The sequence below is a fragment of the Sarcophilus harrisii genome, chromosome 3 (assembly GCF_902635505.1).
Source record: "Sarcophilus harrisii chromosome 3, mSarHar1.11, whole genome shotgun sequence".
In the NCBI taxonomy this organism is placed as follows: Eukaryota; Metazoa; Chordata; class Mammalia; order Dasyuromorphia; family Dasyuridae; genus Sarcophilus; species Sarcophilus harrisii.
The window spans coordinates 304,114,108-304,141,090 of NC_045428.1; the positions used below are offsets into that span (position 1 = coordinate 304,114,108).

At 34.8% G+C, this 26,983-nt stretch overlaps 1 protein-coding gene across 1 annotated transcript; it reads right to left on the reverse strand.

Moving 5' to 3' along the window:
* On the reverse strand, positions 1-26,983 carry CCDC58 (coiled-coil domain containing 58). The gene is made up of 5 exons (XM_003763630.4): positions 26,889-26,983; positions 15,697-15,822; positions 11,016-11,162; positions 3,551-3,610; positions 1-286 (listed from the first exon to the last, which is right to left on the reverse strand). Exons 1-5 carry the CDS (start codon positions 26,937-26,939, stop codon positions 236-238), a joined length of 435 nt encoding a protein of 144 aa, XP_003763678.4. The 5' UTR covers positions 26,940-26,983; the 3' UTR covers positions 1-235.

The following is a 26,983-nucleotide window of genomic DNA, read 5'->3' on the forward strand; positions in this document are numbered from 1 at the left end:
CTCAGTCTGAAAATTATTTTAATAGTTACAAAACATTTTTTCATAGATTCAGTATAAAATAGCAGTTGATTTCTCCATAATTATTAGAATTATTTATATTTGAGGTCTTGGCGTAGTGGGCCTGAAATCAACAAAAGGTCTGTTGGCTCAGAAATCATCCTTCTAAGCACCCTGCCCTTTCTTTGTCTGTCTTGCTCAGCTCTTAGGATATCACTGTCTCCTTTAGTATTCTTCTTTATTCCTTCTTTGGAGGCTTGAAGTGAACTCTGCAGCGTTCATTAAATACCTAGTTATTTGAAACAAAAACAAAAGTCATTGAGTTGTCTTCTGTAAAACTAGTGACTCAAATCAAAAGAAATATTAATTGTATAAGAAAAATATTCTGTAGCATGTTTAATCTAAATCAGATTGCTATGAGGGGAAAGTGGGGAAGAGAGGGAGAAAAATTTGGAATACAAACTTTTACAAAGGCATATTGTTGAAACTATCTTTGCATGTATTTGGAAAAATAAAACACTATTTTAAAAAATATCCTGGTTTTGTTCCAGTTTCATAGACTTAGAAAATGTTTCCTTAGTAAAAAAAAGTTTCTTTACTAATTAATTCCAACTGATTCATGAAGTGTGTGTGTGTGTGTGTGTGTTTAAATGTTTTGGGGGAGGAGCAAACAAATAAGAGTCAATAATATCCAAATAAAAACTGTAATCTATGTAAGAAATCTCAAAGAGAAATATATATAGAGACAATTTACCCAGTAACATATCCTAGAGATTTTATACAATTAAATGGAATACAATTTTAATTAAAATTAATATAAATGTAGAATTTGAGACTGAGCAGTTTTATTTTTCTGATGTAATTATTTTCTTTTAAGAATGGTACCTGTTGATAAAAACTAATAGCTATTATAGTTCATTTGATAAAAGTCTACTTCCATACTGATAATATACCATATTTGTAGTATTTGGTTGACAAAGCTACAGTGCTTTCTCATGAACATGAAATCCTTTAAGCATATTGTTCAATCTGTCATTTGGCAATGAACTCGGAAAAGATATTATTTATATATAGTAACTGCATGATATTTGTACAATGCTTAATTTTTTTTAAAGGAAAAAAATGATTTAAGGATGTCATTAACAATAAAGCATTTTTATAATTAAAAATACTTTTCCCTCTTTCCCAACCACAGAAAAATTCATATACAAATGGGTTAAGGGTAATTATAAACAAAAATTTGGGAAGGCCATCTTTGATGATAAAGGTAATCAAGAGGTGCAAGTGTCAGTAGTACAGTATAAGCTAAGTCTTGAATAAGGCAAAAAGGAGAGAGGTATTCAGAAAAGAGGTCTCAATAGTAAAAGCAGAGAGTCAGGAAAGCACAAGGGAAGCAGTTAGATAATGGGTGGCCTATATCCAAGACTGATGTCAAACTGCTCTTCCTAAAGCTCAAATGATTATATCATTTCCCCATATGAAAAAAAATCCCGATCGTTTCCAGGATCCAATATAAAATCCTCTATTTGGAAAAACAACAATAATAACAACAAATTAGAGTTCAAAGTCCTTCTTAACCTGGAGCCCTAGATCCTGAGATACAGCAGCACTGGCTTCTTTGCTGCTCCTCAGAGAAGTTCCTCCATCTCCATGCCTCTGGACATTTTCACCAGCTGTTCCCTGTGCCCACTATAATTCTTTCTCTCAACTCGGCCTCCTAGCTTCCTTGGCTTCTCTTCAAATCTCAGTTAAAAATTCTACTTTCTACAAGAAACCTTTCTTGAGTCAACCCTTCCCGCCCTTCTCATTCCAGGGTTGATTATGTGTAATCTGTCCTATACAAACTTATGTGGACATAGTTGTTGGTACATTATTGCCCTCATAAGAGTGTGAACACCTTGAGAATGACCTGTTTTTTGCTTTTTATTGTTATCTAGCACTTAGCAAAGAGCAGACACTCAATAAAAGTTTATTCACTAACTGACTAGAGCACAGGGTATTCTGCAGAGAAGTGAGAGAAGAATGGAAACATAAGCACGAGGTAAGAATTATATTGCTCTTGTATTTCTTTATTATCTTCAACTTAAGGAATTAATATGTCATACTGCAATTCATTTTAAATGAAGATATTTTTTGCCCCCAATCTTTAGCTCTTTAATCACATAATATTTGAACTCTAAGAGAGTTAAATTACTTACTATAGTGTTTCTTCCTGAAGGTCTGTCAACTTATTTTTAAAATATTACAATAACTATTTCAATGTATATGATTTAATCCTTGGTAATTCTGTTTGTTTTACATACTTAAAAACATTGTTTTCTATATCAGATTGCTTGCTGTCTTGGGAAGGCGAAAGGCAAGGGAAGGAGAGAGAAAAATTAGGAACACAGAGTCTTACAAAAAATGAAGTGAAAATTATATCTGTTTTTGGAAAAATAAAATACTATTGGGAAATCCATTCTCCAAAAAAAGAATAAACAAAATAAAAATAAAAACATTATTTTGAAGAAGTCCCATGAAACTGAAGCAAAAAGAGGCTGTGTTTTGGCCGAGGTTCATACAGTGAATAAGAGACACAAGACAGGACTAGAAGTTGGTCTTTTCATTCCAAGTCCATAACTAGAGTCCTTTTCTGGTTATAGTGGTAAATATGAGCTGTTATGATGCTGGAGAAAAATTTGGCTTAGAAATTAAGCAATGCTAATCTGTTTAAAAAAGAATGTTGGCCTATCTCTATATGCCAAGCCTCAAAAAAAAAAAAAAAAAAAAAATCATTTCAAGGTAGCCTTTGAATAAATAATAAATATTTTCAATAAAAACAAACCAAAACCAAAACAAAACCCTTCAGAGCTTTAGTAAAAAATAGGTTTGTACTGGTATTAATTTGAACCTATGTTTTGTAATCATATATATTGGAGAATAAGGAGCCATGATAGTGATTATTTATGAAGTAAATTTTAGAAAAGTCATACATCTCTGATGAAAAAGGCTAATCAATAAAAATTTTTCTATGACATCAAGCTGTTCACATTTGTAATAAAATAAATATTCTTATTAGCTAAAATTTAAATTAGTGCCAAGAATGTTACAAAAATTGCACCACAACAAAATGTGAGGATCCATCCTGCTGAGGGGGCTAAGGCTAGTGGATCACTTGAGCTCAGAAGTTATAAGCTAAAAGGGAGTTAAAGTCCATCATGTTCACATTCTGTACAGAACTAATATGGGGAAACCATGGGAACTGCCTAAGAGGGAAAGAACTAAGATCTGAAATACCAAGGGTAAAAACTTCCATGCCAATCAGCTGTGAGGTTGGGCTCAGGAGTGGTTGTTGTTTTTCCACCCTAGGTGAGAGAAAAATCCAGTCTCACATCTCTTCTTCCCTCTTCAAAGCAAGAAGGCTCTTATTCTTTAATGTTTCTCTCCCTGACATTGCTGTTTCAGGATGGTCAGTTCATTCCCCGTTTTGCGATCATGCCAGACTAAAATAGAGAACTGTCAACTAACAAAAATACAACAGAGCAAGCAGAACAAAGATTATGTTGTATAGTACCTTCCAGCTCCGATCATTTACTACTTCTTCAACATTCAGTTCTGACTGCATCCATTTCAACTGTAGGGGGAAAAAAAAAAACAGGTAATGACATATGAAATTATAAAAGCTAAAATTAAAATACCTAGATCAAAGAACATTTACATAAAACTAAACTTTTAATTTATAAAACATTTGTTTAAGTGTTCATATTTTCTAGTTTACTTTACCATATTTACTAATACAGTTTCTTCCTCCTTCAATACATTGAAACAAATAGGAGAAATCATACAAGTAAATTGCTGCTGTGGCCAGGATGAAGTTGATGGACTCTAAGATTATTGCCATGAATGCAAGGTCTAGATTCTGGAGTCAAATGTACCTCACCTGAAAAATGTAGCAATTTTTAAAAACTACCTGGGTAGCTTTATTGCCAATACCAACATGACCAAGTGTCAGGCTAGCAAGCTTGAATTATTTTAATAATTTAATTATAATCATCATATATATCATTTCAACATATAATTATATAAAATCATAATAATCATAATCATTTAATTAAATTCATGATGCTATTCACAAATTTCTGATTATATGATATAACATTGATATATTTTTATTTTAAATGACAGACATCCAAACAGACCAAGACCAACTTCCCAAACAAGTAAACAAAATTACCTAAAAGAGGTTGCAATAACTTATATAGTAAGTCACATTCCATATTTGTAGTTTACTATTTAACAGAAAGGATGGTACCAATGCTGTTCATTGCATTTGTTCTGAGTTTTGTTGCCATTTAGGATTGTCTTCACTTAAAGTGGTTTTTTTTGTTTGTTTGTTTTTGTTTTTGCTTCTGCTTTCCTCATTCCTGGATCACCTAAGTCCTTCCACAGTTCTGTGAATAATTCATATTTATCTTATATATCTCTTAATATATGCATAGACCACAACCAGCCATTTTTCAATTTACAGATACATTACTTTGTTCAAGTGGTTTTGGTTTTTGTTATTACAAATACAGTACAAATGGGATACTCTCTGCACCTCTTGAGAGATTACTCATATTAATGAGTTCATGGGTTTATATACATAAATCTAATGCCTATGAATGTTTTTGCATATTTGGCCGTTTGTTGCCAACAATCTTCCTATTGCAAAAATCCAATAATGAGACCAATGGATCAAAAAGTATGAATACTTTAGTAACTTTTTAACCCATAATACAAAACTGCTTCCCAGAATGGTTGAATCAATATTGACATCTCAATACCGTACACAGTAACAAGATTATATGTTGGTCAACTGTGATGAACTTGGCTTTTCTTAACAATGCAATGAATCAAGGCAATTCCAACAGACTTGCTTTGGAAAATGTCATCCACATCCAGAGAGAGCATAGTATCTTCATCTTTTTGTTTATTTTTTTCTTTCTCATGTTTTTTTTTTTCCCTTTTAGTCCACATTTTCTTGCACAATGTGACAAATATGGAAATATGTTTTTAAAAATTACATATATTTAACCTGGATCAGATTAGCTACTGTCCTTGGGAGGGAAAAGATAAGGAGAAAAATTTGGAATGCAAAGTCTCACAAAAATGAATGCTGAAAACTATCTGTGCATGTATTTGGAAAAATAAAATACCATTGTAAAAGCAAATATGTTTTCAACCAGTGCCACAGCATATGGCCCATTACTGAAAACCTTGGAAGCCCCTGATGTAGGGAAATGTAACTGAAAATTATGGAGTACTTTAATCCTTTTCCCTGCAACTTTCAACAAAAAGTTTCTCTGAACTCACTTTCTGCCCCTCTTTCCTTCAGTGACTTTTATGGAACTCTCAGAGTTACTGCTTCTGGGGGTGGAGGGAGGTATTTGGGAAAAGAGATCAGGAGAAAAAAAATTAAAAAGCAAACATACTTCCTCATCACAACTGGAGGTTGAAAATTAATCAGGGGGTGGAAGGAGAGACAAACATGAACCTTTGTTTAGTTTTTTAACTGGTTCAAGGCATGAATGAGAGCTGATTAAGATAAATAACATTTTAAAGGAATACATTACTTTGCTGAAGTAATCATTGACCAGAATGTGTAAATGTGTATAATGTGTAACTTGAATTGTGCCATCTATCACTACATACGATGAATTTTCCAGCAAACAGCAGTCTGGGACAAGAGGAATTTGAACCGTGGCTCATAGAGTAATCCTAGGCAATTACGAATCAGAATTCTTTCATCCTTATTTCTTTCCAATAGGAAGTCCCAGAAATCAAATCAGGATTTGTTATTTATGTCAAATATCAAATAAAGATATAAAATATCTTTATAGATTGATTATTGCTGGGAGGTGCTACTGTACCTGCATATCTATCTTTGGCCATGGATCTTTATCTAACTGATCAATAAAATTTTGTAATCCTGTATGCATGTAACTCCCGATTTCATGGACTTCTATCCTTCTCCAGTCCTGGAAACATTCCTGATTCTTATCTCCAACCAATCACTGTTCTCCAATCCAATCAACATTTATTATACGGTCCAGACACAGTAATATGCACTGACTATAGTTAATAAAAAGGCAGCCCCTGCCCTCAAGGAGCTTACAAAGTAAATAAGGAGACATTATGAAAGGGAGGAGGAAAGTGGAGTGGGAGATACTAGTTAGTACAAAGCAGAGTAAGGTGGGGAAGGGGAATCTAGTTTGTGGAATTGAAATCAAGCAGAATAGCAGATAGTCAAAGAATATGAACAGATGGATTTTCAGAAGTAGAAATCACAGCTAACTGTAGTCATATGAAAAAATACTCTAAATCACTATTGATTAGAAAACTGCAGATTAAAGCAACTTTGAGATGCCATCTCTCATCTCAGATTGGCTAAAATGACAGAAAAGAAAATGATAAATGATGGAGGAGAGGTGGAAAAATTAAGACACCAAAGCATTGTTGGTAGATCCAATCCAATGATCCAATCATTCTGGAAAGCAATGGAACTATGCCCAAAGAGCTATAAAACGGCATATCCTTTGATCCAACAATACCATTGCAAATTTTGTTTTCTTTCTCATTTTATTCCTTTTTGATCATTCCTGTGCATCATGATAATTGTAGAAATATGTATAGAAGAAATGCACATGTTTAACATTGAAGGAATGCCATCTAGGAAGGAGATGGGGGGAAGGGAGGGAAAAAATTTGCATGCTGAAAATTATCTATGCATATGTTTTAAAAATAAAAAGCTTTAATAGAAAATGATAAGAGAAGCAAAAAAAAAAAAATACCATTAACTATGTACCATCTAGGGGAGGGGGTAAAGGGAAGGAGGGGAAAAGTTGAAACAGAAGTTTTTGCAAGGGTCAATGTTGAAAAATTACCCATGCGTATGTTTTGTCAATAAAAAGCTATAATAATAATAAAAATACCATTACTAGATCTGTATTCCAAAGATATTTTTAAAAGGAAAAAATATCCTATTTGCACAAATAATATTTATAGCAGCTCTTTTTGTGATGGCAAAGACTTAGGAAATAGAGGGAATGTCCAACAATTGGGGAATGAATAAACAAGATGTGACATGTGATTGTACTATAAGAAATGACAAGATAGTTTCAGAAAAGCCCAGGAAGGCTAATGTAAGTTGATGCGAAGTGAAATGAGCACAGAGAAGAACCAAAACACTATACATAGTAAAAGCAATATTGTACAATAACCAATTGTGACTTAGCTATTCTGAACAATACAATGATTTAATTTAATTCCAAAAGACTTATTATGGAAGATGCTATTCACCGCTAGAGAAAGAAATGACAGAATCTAAATGTAGATTGATGTATACTTTATTAACTTTATTATTCTTTGGGGAGTTTTTGGTTGGTTTTCTTTTGCAACACGACACATGAGAAAAAAGAGGGACATAATGCATACAAATTTGGGGAGTGGCTAGTATCATACTAGATGTTTTACTACTATGCCAGTACTCTTGAGACCTTTAAGGACTTCAAAGGGTGCCATGAAGTAGACATTTGCTGATGGATTATTATCAAGCTGGTGGGTCCTTCATGATGTCCCAATGCTATCCACCAGGACATAACACTGGCAATAATGTCAAGACCCTGTGAGTCTTGGCATCTTATAATAGCAATGACTAGAGTCCCATAAATTTCTCCTTGGTTTTCAGAGGGTAGTGTAGATAAAGAGGTTTGAAGCAGCATAGCATACAGTATAATAGCCTCATACTGCCACTTGACACAGTAGAAAGTAAGATTTAAGTTAAAAAAAAGTTTAAAGAATTTTATTAACTGTACTATATAGTACAGTTAATAAAATTCTTTAAACTTTTTGGTGTGTACCATGGGTACACACATGTTATGGAAAGTGAATGTGTGAAATTGATGATCCTTTTACTGAAATGTTAACAAAAGTTGACAGAATTCTAGGGAATTACTAGTGAGAAAAAATGTTACCAATTTTATATTGTATATTGCATTTTATGGATTATTTCATTATTATTATGTTAGGAAAACTCCATATTATCAGAATTAAATTAAACTAAAATTTATTAAACATAGTCAATTTTCATTTTGTACCTTGAGTTCATTACCTCTCTGTCAAGAGTTAGGTAAGGTAAGATGTTTCACCATTAGTCCTATAGAATTGTGGTCATTGCACTGAACAGATTTCTTAATTTTTTTCTTGGTAGTTCTTTTTTTTTAAACAATGTTGTTATTGTATAAATTATTCTTTGTTCTGCTCACTTCACTCTATCAGTTCATACAAATCTTAGATTTATCTGAAACTATCCCCTTTTTTCCATTTTCTGACAACAGTATCTGTATATTTGAAAATCATAATTTGTTCAGCCATTCCACAACTGATGAGTACCTGTTATTTTCATGATTAAATATGGGATTTATCTTTTCCTATGAAAAGATCAGTGAAGTACAAGAACACAGAGACCTGGATTTTAGTTCTAGCTGTGCTAGTAACCAACTATATTTATTATTATTAATTTGACCTCTTTATACTTCAGTATCCTCTCAATGCCCTTTCACTCCCAAAGTGCTCAAGATTCTATAATGTCTCCACTATAACAACCTTACCGCAGTAACTTATCACAACATGGACATGATAATAGTTTCTTGAAAGTTAGGTCTTCAAACTATAAATTCTGATAAGGTCTACAAGACTGAGAAGTCAATTCTGGCCACAAGTTATGCCTGCTGCTGAAGAACATCCTGGATAAATAGAGAGGCTCATTGCCAGAAGGTTGACCAATAGCTAATGAATTGAATACACTTTTGTAGAAACTGAACCACATACCTATGCCCAAAAAAGAAGGCCATTACAGCTCTGTCTCCACAAGGCAAAGACAAAGGCAAAAAAACCCCAAAAAACAAAAAAAACTTCTCCATTCAGATGATACAATGTAGAGAACCTGCCAATTCTAACAACTCCAGTGTCATTCTTTTTGAAAAGATTATTCTACTCCTGTCACTGCCAAGAAGAGTGGTAAACATCTAGAACTTAGAGACCTCTTTAATCAAGAAGGGCAAATATCACTTAATGACTATACCATTTCAACATGTTAAAGGGAAAAATGACTAAAGATTTATAAATTTCCATGATCATTTCGACCACTAAGAAAAAAAATCTAACTGGAACAACTCCCAGGAAGTCTTTTTATACTATACCACTAAAAGCCTTGATCCAAATTTTTATGTAGCGATTAATGAATCTATACATTACTAGAACATTCCTAGAATGACACTGTGTCTAGAAAGAAATGGCAAAAAGTTGCGCATTAAAAGTTGAGAATGCCATAAGAGGCAGAAATGGCACAGTGGTGGGAAGGCCAGCCTTGGAGTGAAGAAATCTGGGTTCAAATACCATTTCAAACAAATACTAGCTCTAGAATGTAGGGCAGGTCATTTAATCTTAGTACAATTTTCTAAATCTCAGCTGCAGAGTAATTATATTGATTTGTAATGGTCAAGGGAGTTTTCTCACTAACAATTCCCTATACTAATGAAACTTTTGTTCCTTAAATGAAAACAAAGAAAAATTGTACACAGCATTAAGACAATGCAAAAGCATTTAAAACTATTAATATATGTAGACTGTACATCTTCGAAATAAGACTAGCTACATCCAATTAACAAATGAAATAGTGTTATGCTCAACTGTTTCAGCATGAATAGGTTAACGCACTCACCATCACTATCAACAGTTGATAACAGTTAAGTAAGCTTATGTGATATAATTCAGTATTTTTTTTTTAATGCTGGAAAACTTGCAAACACAATGGGGAACTTATTCTTGTGAGCAATTTCAATTTTTTCTGAAAGTACTATGGAATTGTACCACAACTTACAAAAATAATCTCACTCTTTGGCTGATTAACCTCATTGCTAATTTTATCTCTTAAGGATAAAATAGACAGGAGTAATAAATATGAAGAACTTAAAAGAAATACAGTCCTTAAGGCATCACTCAAAAGAAATCTCTTTTTTGAATGTAATGTATGATTCTTTCCATCTGTCCTGAGGACAGATGGTGCAGATAATGCATATTCCAACAACAAGTAAATAATTCAAATACTGGTATGAAAGTGACATCAGGCTTGCTTTCTTAAGGGGATGAGGCCTTTTGTCACTGTCACATTTTATCAGATGAATAATGAGAACTAAATGTGTTCCGGAATCTATGGAGCAAATATGCTTAATTAAAGTGAATGAAAAGTCAGGAGCAGTAAGAAATATTGAACAGGCAAAGGGTTTTAGCAAAGTGAGGATCATGTTTTAAAATTCAGAATACCACCTTTCTTTCAGTCAAGAATAAATTGGAAACTATTTTAATTGACACGAACACTGAAATTCAACTGCTACTAGAAAGACAGACTAGTTAATTGATTTGCATTTTAATAAAATTAATACTTTACCCCCCCAAAAAAAGTACAGACTTACAAGAAACCATTCAAAGCAAAGAACCAAAAGAACAAAATACATAGTGACAACCAACTATGCAACAGTAAACAACAAAATTCTTGTTAAATATACATAGCTACTTTGTTACCACTTTATTAAAATTAATATATGCAGCTCTTATTTCTTGAGATCAGCACTTCTGAAACTGAGTCTCAGAACCTCTTTATATTCTTAAACATTATTATGAACTTCCCCAAAAGCTCTTCTTTATATGTATTACATCTATCAGTACTTACCATGTTAAAAACGAGAATGTCCCAGCATTATTACGAAAACATTCCCTTAAAGTCTGCTGGGGATCCTAAGGAATCACCAAACTACAATCTGAAAACTGCTTTAAATGATCTCTGAATTGATATCAGAAATATCACTCTACATACACAATCACTTAAAAACACTTTTTAGTTGTTTTCACAGTTTGTGGGTTTAAAGTCTTATTCTTTTTTTCCATTTACTGAAATGCTGACACCTGTTGATGAAAAAAAAAAGTATGTTTCTACTTACCTTTGTTTGCTCTTTTCTAATTTGCTTTAATAATGTTAAATTGTTCAAATCCTTCTCTCTTTGTTCTCGAAGAGTCTTTACTACTGCTGACGTCTGAGCTATGCACTTTTTTATTACTTTCTCCCTGCTGGCATGTGCTTCCATCAACTAAAAGAAAAAAGAAGGAAAAAAAAAAAACCCACAAAAAAGTTTTTTAAAAATATTTTTAAATTTCAAAACAAATTCTTAAATAACCTTTTAGTACAGAAGATTTTGCTGAATCTATTATGTTTATTTATAGAAGAAGAAAAAGGGCAAGAAAAATCAAGTTGTTAAAAATGTGAAAGTTCTGGTGATCTGTAATAATCAAAGCCTGGGGTGGAAAAACTAATTCTGCTTCATAGAATTTGCTTCTGTCATTCTTCTTTTCTTCCTCTATCTTCCTTTCCCCCTTCTTCACTTTGCTTTTATAGTTCATACCTCTTAATCTGGCTACTCTGCATTCATTTCTTTCCCTTCTTTCTATCTAATTCTTCCCATATCATTTTTTCTTATTTTGGATGGAAAAAGGAGGGAAGGAAAGAGCAAGAGACATTTGAAGGGTACTGTTGGGTATACTTCCCAAAGTTATTTTTTCCCTTCCCTCATCTTTCATTTTTTCTTCTCTTGGTGTCATCTAGTGGTAGCACTGAATAATCAAAATGTGTTGTGGTGATCAGACCTTTGAGTCCAAGTGTCTAAATCTATTATTACTATCAGTATTAGTATTATTGCTATCCAGACCTATAATTTAATTGCTGTAAGGAATTACTGGTAAGGAAACTCTGCCAATACAGATCTGCAACTATTCTACAATTTACACTCTTAGAGAGCTGTCTGGGAATATTAGGTTAGTGCCTTGCACAGAGTCACACATTTAATATGTTTCATGTGGGACCTGGACCTGAATTCAGATTTTCTGGACTCCTCAGCACAGTGCTCTATCCACTAGACAACACTGGTTCTCAAATTGTGTTTATATACACATATAAAATCAAGATATGAATGGCACATTCTCCACAGCTTTCAAAACCCAAGAGTATTGTGTTGGTGTGAAACATCTGTGAGAGTACCTCAGGGGTCCCCAGGAACAAATGAGTAGCACAGAAAAGACAGAAAGAAATGCCCACAAAGCAAAAATTTTCAAGGCCAACAGATTTGCCACGACAAACAATTCAACCCCTGAGAATTCTGTGATTGAAAGTGCTATATAAAGTAAAAAATAATTAATTATAAAAAGTCTGAACAACCAGATGTGATGTTTAAAAGAAAACCTAAGCAGGATTAAAAGATCTCAATGGCTGGTAGAATGAAGTTCTGAATGCAGAATTCTAAAATTAGAATGAAGACATTTTTGAGAAAACATAGTAATAGTGTTCAAAAGCAGACAAAAGGAATTAATTCCATATCTATCCATCAAATCTGAATTGGGTTATTCACTCCCTCATAGACCATTTTGGAGCTCAATTTTTCACTAAAATAACAGTGACTTCTCTAGCCTTAAGTGGGAGAGAAACAGCAAAGAATTATAGCATCTTATTTTTTTGGATAGAATGAGCCTTCTTCTACCTCCCAAACATTTATCATCCTGGAACTTTTGTTCAGTCAGTTTTTAAGAAAAAAAAAAGTTAACATGTTTCTGTTATGATATCTTCTGGTATTTAAAATCCATTTGAAATAATTTTTCACAATAAGCAGCAGTAAAGGAAGATGTGCACATTGAAGTAATGCATATTTCAAAAGCAAAATTGATAATATTTTTTCTAATGTATGCATTGTATTAAAGAAAAAAAATTAGGAATACAATCCTGAATGACAAGGATGATGATGTAATTATTTTGCATTTTACGGTGTTTTTAAAATTCATGGGCATTTATGGCCATCCTAGGGGGAAAGAATGTAAAACACATGCATTGAGAGTAGGATAAGTTCCTCCAAGCAATCAATATTTCATTAAGCCTCAAAACACCTTTTCAAATGATCTCCAATAAAGAAGTATCACTAAGACTTTAAAAAAAAAAAATCCAAAACAGATACAGTGAAAAACCAAACTATATCTTCAAGGAAATTTGTCTTCAGAGAACAAGGTCTAGGACTTCTAAGCAGAAAGAAAAGGTTAAAGGAATAAATCAATTTAAAAACCAACAAAAACTCAACCATACCTACTATAGTCCCAGAGTCCCTCTTGTTCTGACCTATACTAGTGGTCTCCTGTCACTTTCTTAAGGACATGGGATTACAAAACATTCTCAATTCGTATGGATAGATGTTTATCACACAGATTTATGCATAGATGTATAACTATGCATAAGAGTTCCCAAATATAACTCATATGCTATTTATATAAATCTTACTCAAATTCAAAACACAATAATCATATGCATTCATACACATATAGCTAGCTTATTTTAAGTTATATCCTTTTATGTAGTCAGACATGCATGGATTGATCAATTAGTAAATGTCACATATAAAGAGAGCTATGAATTTTCCCTCTAGCATGGAGGACTTTTTTGGGGATCACAGGCCTTTTTGACAGTCTGATGAAAACCTCAGGACTTCTCAGAATAATGTTTTTAAATGCATAAAACAAAATAAATAGGATTATAAGGGGAACAAATTACATCGAAATAAAGATGTAATATTTTCCCCTAAGTTCCTGAACAACCTGAAACCTTCTCACAAACCCCTGCTTTAAAATACAGAGTTACAGTTACAGATTTCCTGAGAATCCATCTCCTAGACCCCATGCCAAGATCAGCCCTGGCCCAACACTTTTGGATGCCTTTCCCAACCTGCTCACTGGAACTATGGGACAGCTGAAAGAGGCATCAGATAGTTCTAGAAACAGCATCATTCAGATTCCAGAATATTGAAGAAGTGTCAAGGACAAGTCTGAGGTTAAAGATCCAAAAGAATATTGGGGAAGTTGCAGGTCCTACAAGCTTCTATTTCTTGCCCAAATCCAAGTGAATACTCATATGGAAATACTGTTATAGACACTTTGATTAGGAACTTTTCTCTAACCCAACACTACTAAGTGCACAGGTTGCGTGATGCAAAGAACAACTCATAAAGGTCAGAAGACACGTTTTCATGCTGGATGTGCCACTGCGTGACCTTGGACAAGTAACTTTACCTAATTCTAAATGTTAGAAAAGGAAGGGGTGGGTTGAATGAATTCCAAGCAACTTCTCCAGCTCTTCATCCTATGATAATGATACAATCAATGATACCTATCCTCATAAAAGTAATAGACATTCCAGGAATTTGCCCACAACAAAGATATACATCATACTCAGAACATAGTTACAACAAAAATTAGATAGGCAACTGAGAAGTTTCGATTGGACCAAGATAACTAAATGGAAAAAAAAAAGTAAGCTTGTGGATAGATGATTCTTGTAGATTTAGCCTGCAAAATAATAAGCAATAATTTTTCTTTCCTTTTTTGATAAGACCTGTGATTTTGTACATGTAAGGAACTCCTCAGAGAGAAATTTCCTCTACTATGTAGATGAGCAATTTTTTCACAAATTATTGTCCTAGAGAACTATTAGAGTACTGAAAGATTAGATGATCCATCCAGGACCACACAGCCAGTCTGTGTCAGGGATGGGACTTAAATCTAAGTCTTCCTGACGAGGAAGCTGGCCACTTTGTCGAGTTACCTAGCAGCAATATGCAATAATTTACACACACACACACACACACAATTTTTTAAAAGAACTAAAACTATTGCAGCCAATGAAAACTAAATTCAAAATTTGGATTGTCCTTAGTGACAATTATCCAAACTAAAAATACTTTTATAATTTTTAAAATGATTTTGGTTTGTAAGGAAATGATTATCTTCACTAAAGTACTTCAAAGCCAAAGAAAGAGCTCAAAACAGAACTTAATTAAAAAAACAAGCAAGTGATCTTGCTAAAATCAAATTTAGCATATAGACTAATAAAAGAGCTGGGGAGTAATATTTTAAAATATCATTTTTCCCCCTCTTGTTGATGCAAATATAGAAGTTATTATTTAAGTTTAATTTTGGAGAGGCCCTTTAAACATGAACAATCTGATATCCCAGAAACATATTACTTTCCTTTTTTTATTGTCTTCAGAGGGGGACTTATATTTCTGTGCTTTCCCTCGATTGCTGCAATTTCTTGTGATGGGTAAGGAAAGAAAACATAAGAAAAGGTAAGAAACTTCAATCTAACTTTTATACTTCTCTGGGTTCTCATTATTCTTTCAAATACCTTTCCATGCCTGATAAGTATTACTAAACTTAATAGAAAATGTATTGAACTAAACATTTCTTATTGTCACTATCCAACTTTTAAAACATGTGTATGATTTAACTAAATATATCTATGATAAGGCCTGCATATAGAGGACATACAACAAATACTATTCCAACATCTGTTTTTCCTGAAAACCACCACTGGTTTGCTCTTGTGTAGGAATTTATTTCTTCTTCACATCCCCAGTTTTCTTTGATTCATAAAAGGTGGACCAGAATCTACTCAGATATGGAAAAGGAAAGTTTGGGGACAGTTAATTAGCATCCCCCACCCCCAGATGAACTAAATAATTAATTTGATTCTTATTTTGCCTATAAGGGAAAGTTAAAAGAAATTGGAAAGGGAGATCCAAAAGATACACTTACAGACTCATAAAGTTGTTTACAGGTTTTGCTGGCATCAATTTTTCCTGCAAAGGAAGCTGTTGGAACCGTAGTGTTTAATTCATGTACTATTCTGTCATCAATCGTCCTCATCACCTTGAGTAATTCCTATATGTATTTGAAAAATAAAAGAATAACAGTCTGAATGAAAAATCAGAGAGCAAATGAGCAATAAAGCAACAACAATGCAAAAGGACACTGTGAGTCCCTTTATATCAGGGCTGGGAAAATTATGGCAAGCAGAGGAAATAACTGTTATTGAGGGTCTATTTTAAATTAGTTCAAAGTTATACTTGATGCTAAAAACTGACTGACTGTGGCAAGGAGTAACTTTCAATGTGCAAAAGCTATAGCAGTAGAATATAAGCTCTGGTAGGTCCTGGAACAAACTGGAAAGGCTTCAAGCCCAGGTCCAATGATGAATTATGGATCTATTGTGCAAAGACCTTTGAAGAGGTTTCTCACTAAATTGAATTCCCCACGGTGATTTTGGTTAGGCCACAACACTCTTGAAGACCATTTACTAAGTTGGAGGGGTGCTTCAAGCTTTGTCAGTAGAGGGGTATGAAGTATATTTAATACTAAAATATGATTATCCCTGAAAAATTTTTAATCCTAAACTCCCCTTTCTTAAATGTTTTGTTTTGTTTTCTTTTTTTTTTAAGGCTTCTGTACCATATTTTTGTCTGTAGGGGGAAAACTTTACCCACCTGCCTCAAGTAATTCTTAAAGCAATCAAAAGATAAGTTTGATCCAAACACAAGTAAAACATCAGTATAACTACCACCACAATAAAAAAAAAAGGCCTACTTGAAACTTTAAGATATCAGACACAACATTTTGGTTGAGTAGGAGTAACTCAAAAATTTTAAAAATCTTTTTGTTACCTAGTCAAATAACTTTCTAGAGATCTAAGCCATCAAGATATGATGATGGAGGTGAAAAAAGGCACAGCTCTCCCTTTATCCTGTGGTGTTTAAATAATTTCACTTACTAACCAGCTATATTCCACCATCCCGCTCCCTACTCCATTTCTTAGTTTCTAGAAACTGGGAATGATATTTAGAGTTCATTTAATAAGTTATCAATCATCCAACTTAATATAACTCAAAAAATACTTCCCTGATGTTAATACACTTTTTTGTGTTTTTCCTTTCATTGCTAATTTCTCAAGTATCATTTATGTATTGCCTATTGCACTAAATCAAATCTTTTATACTCTGGAATCAGGACTCCACTCCTTAACACTTGCCAAGTCCAAAGGCCTTTTCTTAGTCTTCATTATCATTCTTGAAATAAACAGCCTTGGAAGGGCCAACACTAATCACTCAATAAAAGCTAGCTTACAATGTCTAAAAAACAAACTCCTAAATGAAGCCTACTTTGGCTTTAGGAAATTGTCTTAATGCACAATCTGTTTGTTTCTAACTTTTAAACTTTGCTCAAACTATTTTCTTGGCCTGGAATGACTTCCTCTAAACTTTGTCTATCTTCAATGATAAACTTAAAACGCTCCTCTATGAAGACCACCTTCATCAATTCAGCATAGCATTAATATGGATTTTTAATTTCACTAAATTCATCTGAACACATACATTCCCTTTATTTCTCATTTTTAATGAATTTTTTCATCCCTTCTTTTTTACATGTAAAACAATAATACTTAACATTTATATAGGACTTTAAGCTTTACAAAACAGTTTACATATGTTATCTCATTTGATCCTCACAACAATCTTATGAAGTAGGTGTCACTATTATTCCCATTTCACAGATGAGGAAACTGAGACTAAAAAAGATTAGTTATCCAGTACCACAATGTCAGTAAGTATCTGAGACAGGATTGCCAATTCAGGTCTTCATAACTCCAAACCCAGCCTTCTATTAAACTAATCTATCTAACTACCTATAAAGTAAGAGAGTTGGACTAGATGATCTGTAAGGTCTCTTTTAGTTCTAAATTCTATGAAATACTTAAGGAAAACTATTATTTTCTCTATTTCCCACTGAGAAAACTAAAAGGATTAAAAACTCTCATTCTTCTCAATTACTACACTTTGATTGTGCTTTTCCTGAGCCACTTATGGGAATACTGGGAGGAAAGAAACTATTCCACAATGATTAAAGAAAAGAAAGGAAAAGGGCTATTTGGTGATTCTGTTACAATCTAACAAAATATTCCTGCTTGTTGATCTGACATTAACATTAGAAAGGGCTGCTGACAGACAAGCTGATGCTTGAAAAATGCTTTGCCTTGAATGAAATGAGGTGAGATCTCTCAAGACAGTTGTGAAAATTGAGTAAGGCTTCATCTACTTTGGAGTTGGAGTAGGCCTGAAGGTCGTTGAACATTCACTCAAGGACACACCTAAGTCCCCTTTTTGCTATCCTCTCATGATATCATTTTCTCTTTACTTTGCTCAAATATGGGCAACTATGTACTTACTGGTCAAGTTCAAGTTCTTGGGTAGGTCCCTCTTTAGAATGTAAGACCCTCAGCCAATAAGGATGATGGTCAGGGGTATATACTATTTAAAGTAAAACCTGTCCCAAAAGGTGCCTCCTCCCTTCGACTGCCTGCCTGACTGGAGGGACACTGGCTTCTTGGAAGAACGTATAATAATTAACTTTTGCTTTGTTCCTAGAGATATCTCCAGCTTTTTATTAAATGGTGACCCCTCACCAATTTGAGCTACACAGCCTGATTATATCTTATTATTATTACCAAATTATGGTAATTTTGGAGAGAAGTGAAACAGACAGAAGGAAGCTAGAAAGGACTTCTATGAAGTCCTGATCTAGATGGGATTTATACTTAACTTCACTGAATTCATCTGAACACAAAAATAAGGTAAGAGCTTGGAAATAAAGTACATATTTAATAGGTGGTGTAATGGACAATTTCTTTTTCTCCTTTAGCTATTTAGGGGGGAAATAGGATAAAAGAAAGAATAGGATTAGACATTTTTCTTTTCATTTTTCCTGCAAGAATAACAGTCCTTAGTCTGAAAAGAGAAAACACATGGAAATAAATGCTTCTTTACAGGGTTAGAGAAAAACAAATGCCTGCAAAAGAGGTAGAAGGGAATCTACAAAGTATAATGAGCTAGTTTGATTCATAACTATAACTGAACTAAATTGATGTCATCACTTTATCCAACAAAATTAGTGTCTCCCTATTTCCTCCAGGACCAAATACATAAAGTCCTTTGGTATTTAAATCACAATCTGAACCCTTCTAACCTTTGTAACCTTCCTACAACTCAGTCCTTACTACATACTTCGTGGTGCAGCCACACAAACCCAAGCTCCTAACTCTCACCTTTTAGAAGTTGTGATTTCCTAAAATACCTAGCTAATGCTGCCTTTTCTCAGAAGCCTTTCTGGCCTCCTTCACCTCCTCTGGTAGGTAAAGACTGGTCCTTCAGGGTTACTTTGCAACTATTCTGCATACATCTTAGATGTACCTAATTTACAGATTTTCCTTTCAGATAAACGGTGAGCTCCTCCAGGGCAGGGACTGTTTTCATTTATCTTTGTATTTTCAGAGTTCAGTCCAGTGACTGGCACCAGAACTCAATAAATGTTTCTTGCTTGACTCAGTTCTTGGAAAATTTTATAACTATGACTAAAGGGATAGATGATTTTGTTTGATCATTTCAGTTACGTCCAACTCTTCATGATCTCATTTGGCCTTTTCTGGGTAAAGCCACTAGTTTTGCCATTTCTTTCTCCAGCTTATTTTATAAATAAGGAACTGAAGCAAAAAAAGGTTAAGTAACTTGCCCAGGTAGTTAAATGTCTGAGGTCAAATTTGAACTCATGTTCCTGACTCCAAGCCTGAAGCTCTAAAGGAATAGTTAACAAGCAGCTAAAAATAACAGTAGTAGGAATCACAAAGAATTAGAGTTAGATTCTGATTTCAGATGATGCGAGTTCAAGTCCTATCTTAGCTAAACATAAGTATTCCAGGGATACATAGGTATCCCAGGAAACTCTATAAAACTACAAGTTACAGAAAGAGGGCTATTTTACATTAGTAGAGCAAATCCCTCAGCAGTAATTTCCTATACTGATAAAATCACAAGCCTGGTTAATTTTTTTTTTTTTTTAACTAAGCTAGAATTGGCTTCATTAAGAACAGATAGAGCCAGATTAACTTGATTTTTCTTTTTTTAATTTGGGTTACAAAACCAGTAAACTGAGGTGATTAATTTACCTAGATTTTAGCAAAGCATTTATTTGATAATCACATTTTAATCTTGTAAAAACTAGAGAGGGATCCACCTGAACTAGAAGAAATTTCAGACAGATTTGGAGCTGGTTGTACAGCTAGACCCAAAGAATAGACATCAATATTTTCATTTTAAGGTTTTGGATTATTGTAGGCCTTAACCCATTTTATGTCCCTAGAATTGTTCAAATAATAGAAGTATAAAAAGTACTAGACTGGCATGTTACAACTATTTAATCCTAGGTAGTATAATTTTGCTAGATCTGGAGTCATTCAAGATGGGTCTGCCTACCAGTTGCTAGTTGTGGAAATGCTACTTACCCTATCTCTGCCATAGCGTCTACACAAATAAAATAAGGAACTTGCTATAAATTGAAAATACTAACATGCTCCTATTTTAAGGAATGCCAATCTTGAAATAGAGGAACCAAAGACAGAATTTTAATACATATGTATTCGTGGTTTGAGGCTTTCTTCCATAGCTTTAGATCCAAACCCTAAGGCAAATTCAGATCTGTTTCTCCAGTTGCATTCATCACACCCTTTCTATCTTGACTCCATATCTTATCATTACCTCAAACGGAGCTTATTATATTCCCCCTAAATTCCTTGGTCTTTCTGACTCTCCAATTTTTACTATGGGTACAACCATTCACCTAGTCATCCTGGTTTGAAACTTTGGTCTTATTACTGACTCACTCTTCTCCTCCACTTCTGCTTATACTATTGGTTCCAAATCTATATTAGTTTTATCTCGGTGGTATCTTTTTCTTTCTCTGCCCCTTCAGCTTAATAGTTGTCACTCAAGTACAGGCCTTTATTACTACCATACTAAACTACAGCAATAGTTTCCTAATAATGTTTCTTGTTTCTATCTTCTTCCTCCTCTAACTCTTCCTTTCTGCTTATTTTTCTTCTGTCTCTAGGAAACAAATTTCAAGATACTTATCTTCCCTAAATGACATCTGATCATGTTACTCTTCACAAAACCCTCTATTTCCTATTGTCTAAACTAGTAAATCTCAAATTTGTCTGACATTTAAACCTGATACAATCTGCCACTACCCTACTTTTTTATAAATTTAAAAATTCTTACTTTTATCCTCCATATATACTAAAATAGGAAAGAAAAAAAATATCAATTGATCATGGGTGAGCCAATATAACGAACAATTCTGTCTTTTAAAAAATTACCTTGGTTTATGTTGTTCTGAATGTTTTCCTTTCCTCCCTCTGTAATATTTTCATCCATCTTTAAAAGATCAACCTAAGGCCGACCTTTGTCATTAAGTTTTCCTGTCAAGTCAGTAATTATGCTTTTCTCATCAGGCATAATTTTATTTACAACTTTTCGTTGAAAAGGGCATTTATTAGAAGCAATTGTAATAAATAATGGCTAGGCTCTGGGAGGTAATATTTAAATAATATGGTCCTTTTCCTCAAAGAGCTTTCAGTATAAAGGGAAAATTTTAAAATAAGCACTTTATGGAGTTTCAAGACACTGTTTTATAAGAACTGAAGGAGAAAGGTCATTACTAGTGAGAAATTTTTTAAAACTTTCCTAGAAATAAAAGGTAGCAGTTGAGTTGCACTTTAAAAAAAATTATACCAAAATGTAAATAACTGATATTCTCTCCATATTTGATAACAAAGAAATTAAAGCCCACTGGTTAAAGCAGTAGTTAAGGGGTCATTAAAAGGTAAAGTTAGAAACCCCAATTCTCCTACCTTCTAGATTTGCTTTAAGTTTGGTCTTACACTTTCAACTCTCTTAATGTAAATTACATAGATTTGGTTGTTTTTACTTCCTTTCCAGCAGCAGTGTGTATGTATGTGTGTGTATATATATATATATATATATATATATATATATATATATATAGAACGAAGAAAGAACATAAATTAGTATACAGATAGTGCTTCCTTATGAATTTGTTATCTAGCTAATTATTGTGATATCTTTAAGGATATATGTGTGAAAAATGTTGTAGTGAAAGTCCAAATATAGCACTCTCACAAGCTAACTTTATGAGATTAGGCCTCAGTCTCATCTAGAAAATGAGACAGTTTTAACTGATCCTCAAGTCATCACCTTCAACTCTAAAATCTCAAGATTCTTGTTAAAATGAAAGTGTCTCTGTATCGGTGAATTTGTATTTGTCTGAGAGTGGATGAGGTTTCACCATTAGTTCTATCACAGAAAGAACTCAAACTGAACCTTAGAGTTAATTTAATTGTTTTCTCACTTCACTCTCAGTTTCCATAATAAGGAGGACCTTAACTAGACAGTTTAGTTCTTGCCTTTTTTTTTAAACCTTGCTTTTCTTATTTACAAAACACCCAACCTTGGTCATGATCCTTCCAAATGATATTTTATGGGAATGACATTTTTTACAGATAACCAAAACATCGGAGAAATAATTTTTGAAAAATTATTAACAAGAATACTATGGCTTATTCATCAACAAAATATGACATTTTATTTTAATGGAAATTTGTTAGTCTTATAGAAAAGATTCACTTAAATTCAAAAATTGTTTATCAGTATCTATTACATATCAAACACAGTGCTTGGGGTTGGGAATACAAAGACAAAAATGAAAAGAGTTCCTGTTCTCAAAGACTTTATCTTCTCTAAAGGGAAGCAACATATACACAGATGAGTAAATACAAAGTAAACACAAAGTAATTGTGAGACAATCACTAACAGCTGGTAATAATCAAGAAAGGACTTCTCTGCAGGAGTCCGAGTTTAAAGGGTTAAGAGAGAGAATATTACAAAAATAGGAAAGGCCTAGCAAGGACATGGGAATGGGAGATAGAATGTTATCTAAGGGGACTGAGGAAGAGACTGAAGATTAAGGACAGGCTTCTCCATAATAAAAAATAAAAATCGAGAGCATAAGTAGAGAAGTCAGTCTTATTTAGAAAGACCGTTTTATCTTCTGAGAGTGGATCAAAGGAGAGAACCGAATAACACTGAGGGGATCTGAGCTTTAGAGATCATTCTAGTTTAGAACTATCACATAACAGATGAGAAAACAGACCCCTAAGAAATGAAAGTGACTTGCCCAAAGTCATTCTAGGAGCCAGGATTCAAACCCATATTCTTTTGACTCCAAATTCAATTAATTCTGCTCTACCAAATACTGGAATACAGGACAAATAAGTATAAGTGAATTGTGGTAAACCTTAAGCTTTTTTAAAAACCAAATTCCTAAATTTTAGCACTGGAAGGGAACTTGGAGATTATCTAATCAAATACTCTTTAATGAATGAGGAAATAGAGGCCCAGGGAAGTAAGGCCTAATTGCTTAAATTCATAGAAGAATTATTTCCTTCCCTTCTACTGTTTTTTTTGTGTCTTGAAAGAATAAGAAAATTTGACGAAAAACTATGTTGGGACACACCTGTTACTTATAAAGTAGAACAATTTCATAAATTTTTTAAAAATATTAAGTATTTTTAAAAAACTGTAATAAAAGGACAATCCCAAACCATAGGTTTCTTAAACAGTATCATTCTACTCCTAGTAGAATGAAAGCTCTTAGAATGCAGAAACGAATTCATTTTTTAATTACCACATCCATAGTGCTTAACACAAAATTTTATGCACAGTAGTTTTAGACCTCCCTATTGAGCACCCTATGACAGGGGTTCTTCTTGTAAAGCCCCAGGAATGTTGTAATGGTATAAATTGGATTAAACACTCGAGTCCTTTCCAGACCTCAAATTCTGGGTTCCTACAGAAAAATCATCCTATATTTCAAGAACCTGAACTTTTGAGAAAGCAGGATAAAACCTCTGATTTAAGATTAGTGATACCTGGACTAGAGAAACCTGGTTGATTTAGATATGGCATGAGAAGTTACAAATTTGCTTCGAATGTGTGGGTTAACTTTACACAGAAAGAATTTTTAAAAAGGGCAGTACTCCCAGTTTAGTGACAAATCAATTCTAAATGTATCAAAAGAGATCAGATGAAAGGGTAAAAAAACCTATTACTCATGAGGCAACAAGGTAAGTTCTTATATAAGGAGCAGCATATCAAAGTGGTTCATCCATTCTGGAAAGCAATTTGAAACTAGGTCCAAAATACTTTCAAACTGTGCCTATCATTTGACCCAGCAATACTGGGTCAATACAAATTGAGTAGATCAATCTCTCAAAGAGATCAAAAAAAGAGAACAGGAAACGTATGTGCAAAATATTTATAACTTTTTATGTTGGCAAGGAATTGGAAAACTGGGGTGTCCATCAACTGCAGAGTGACTGAACAAGTTATGGTATATGATTATGAAAGAATACTAATACTATTGTGCTATTAAAAAAAGTGATGACAAGAAAAGCATCAGTAAGCTCTGGGAAAACTTGAATGAACTGATGTAGAATTGAGGTTAGAACTAGGAAAAAAATTTATAACAATACTGTAAAGACAAAAACTCTGAAAGACTTGAGAACTCTGATCAAGCATGATTCTAAAGGATTCATGGTCAAACATGCTGCCAGAGAAGTATTCTCAGACTGTAGACTGAAACATTGCTATGGTCAGAAGGTTATTCTGATAACATAGTAGAAATGTCACTGGTCTGGCAGTCCAATGATCTGGGTGTAGAATTAGTTCTGCCAAACAGTAGTGTGACCTTGATCAAAGTATTTCACCTCTGAGGGCCTTCCTTTCCTCACCTCAACATGAGGAAGATTGAATCAGATAAAGACATCTTCCAACTCTGCCACACTATGCTCATGTGACAACTTAATGAGAAACACTTAAGAAAATGACCATGGTTAAGAAATTTAAGACACTGGTGATAGAGGGAAATAGGTAAAATTTGGATGATTTATGAAAACAAATAGTGGCATATAATCTATTTAAAATGACCTGCAAAGATCATTTCCACCTGTATACTAGATGTACACTTTGTGAATAGTTTGACTCAGTTAAAGAAAACCTTGGTTTCAAGTTCTGCCTCCGACACATATATAACTGGCTGTATAACTGTCTTGTCCCCAGGACAACTTTCTAAGGCTACAATTTGCAGAACAAGTTACCTATGTGTGTGGTCTGATGAAACTTTCTTACCTGAAAGCTCAGGAAATCACATACAAAAATATAGTAACTCTTGTGATTGGTAGAATATTGCAACTACATGTTCTATGAAATTGGATCAATGATATATTAAGATGTAAGCAATTTATTCAGTAGCTGCAATATGCCAAGTACTTTACAAAAATTCTCTCATTAGATTCTCACAACCTTGGGAGGTAGGTGCTATTATTATCATCTGTTTTACAGGTGAGGACACTAGTAAGTATGAATTTAAACTCAGGTCCTTCCGTCTTCAGGCCGAGTTCTACCCACTCTGCTACCCAGCTGCCTTTGCCTGTAGTGAAATTCTGCAGGAGACTAATCTGCAAAATACGGGGGTGGCCCCAAAGTTTTTGTAGTATTACATAAAATATGTGATACTAATATTTAGTGTAATGGGTACTTAAACTTAGGTTCAATAATCAATTTTCTTTAGCAAATCCAGATTGCTCTTAAAACTCAAACACTTAAATAAGAATATATTTTAAGAATAGGTTTACAGGGACAGCTAGGCGGCACTGCGATTAGAATAGCAGCCCTGAAGTCAGGAGGACCCAAGTTCAAATTTGATCTCAGACATTTAACACTTTCTAGCTGTGTGACCCTGAGCAAGTCACTTAACCCCAATTGCCTCAGCAAAAAAAAAAGAATAGGTTTACAAACACGATGAAATTAATCACGTTTCACATGAAACGTGATTAATTTCATTGTATATGGAGTAAAACGTTTTAAAACACATCCCATCCCCCCCAAGTCCACATCATTATGAAAACTGCAATTAGCTCAAATGCCGAGTTTGAAACAAAAACAGTATTTTCCTTCCCTAACTGAACAGGCTTTGCAGTGTCCTCCAAAATTCCCTTACAGCGCTTGAGTTATCTGGATCACACCGGGATTAAATCTTGCCGGTGGCTTTTTTTTTCCCCTTTCAGTCTATCTCAACTTTTTCCTCCAGTGAGACAAAAGGCGTCGGTGGAGTCCCAGCGTAGGTATCTGAAGGCGGTTTTGCCTCCTAAGCATTCATGTCTTTGTTCTGTAATGGCAGATTTCACAAACGTTTCCGAGCGCATCCTCGGCTTTCTATTCCACCTGAATGGCAGTGCTGCCAGTGAGCGGCAGAAGACCTACCCCCTAAGGGGTACCACCCCCAAGGAGACAGGACGTGGAGGGAGGGGGAATCGAAGAGGGAAAGAGAAACAGATCTAAGTGGTACCAAACTCAGACCCCCCCACGCCCCGGAAAAGCAACACACACACACACACACACACGCTACCCCCCAAAACCGGCAGGAGGAGGGAGCGAACGAGGGGGAGACACACGCTGGGCTACTCGGCCCCTGAAAGCACGTGTCTCTGCCCGCGCGTGCACACACGCTCCTTTCCGTCTCTCATTCTGCCTCCGCTCTCTCCCCGGCTGCACAGGAGGGGCGAGTGAGGAGGGGGAGGGAAACACGACCAACCCCCCTCATTCATGCGCCCCCGGGTCCGAGACTTGCCCGCCTGGGGGATGGGACCGAACGATGCCCCGTCTCCTCGGCGGTGCAGGGCCATCAGCTGCCCCGCTTCCCCGTATCGCCTTCCCCAAGCCAGCGGGAGTGTGCCGCGGACCGGGACCCCGGCCCTCCTTCAGCCCGGGACCCCGGCCCTCCTTCAGCCCGGGACCCCGGCCCTCCAGCTTCCCGCAGACGCCGTCCTCGCCCCTCCGTGACCTCCAGGGGCCCGAGGGAAGGGGCCCCTCTCGCTCCGCTCTTCCGCCCGAGCAGAGCTCGGCTCGCTCCTCCGGCCCCAGCGGGGACACGGGCCCCGCGGGCTTGGGAAGGTGGGGTGCGCCCGGCGCAAGGAGACTCCTCACCTGGAACTCGGCGAACTCCTCACAATTCACACCGCCAGTGGGCGCCGACATATTGGACAGGCGCGAGGACCCCGGCGGAGGCCAATCACAGAGGA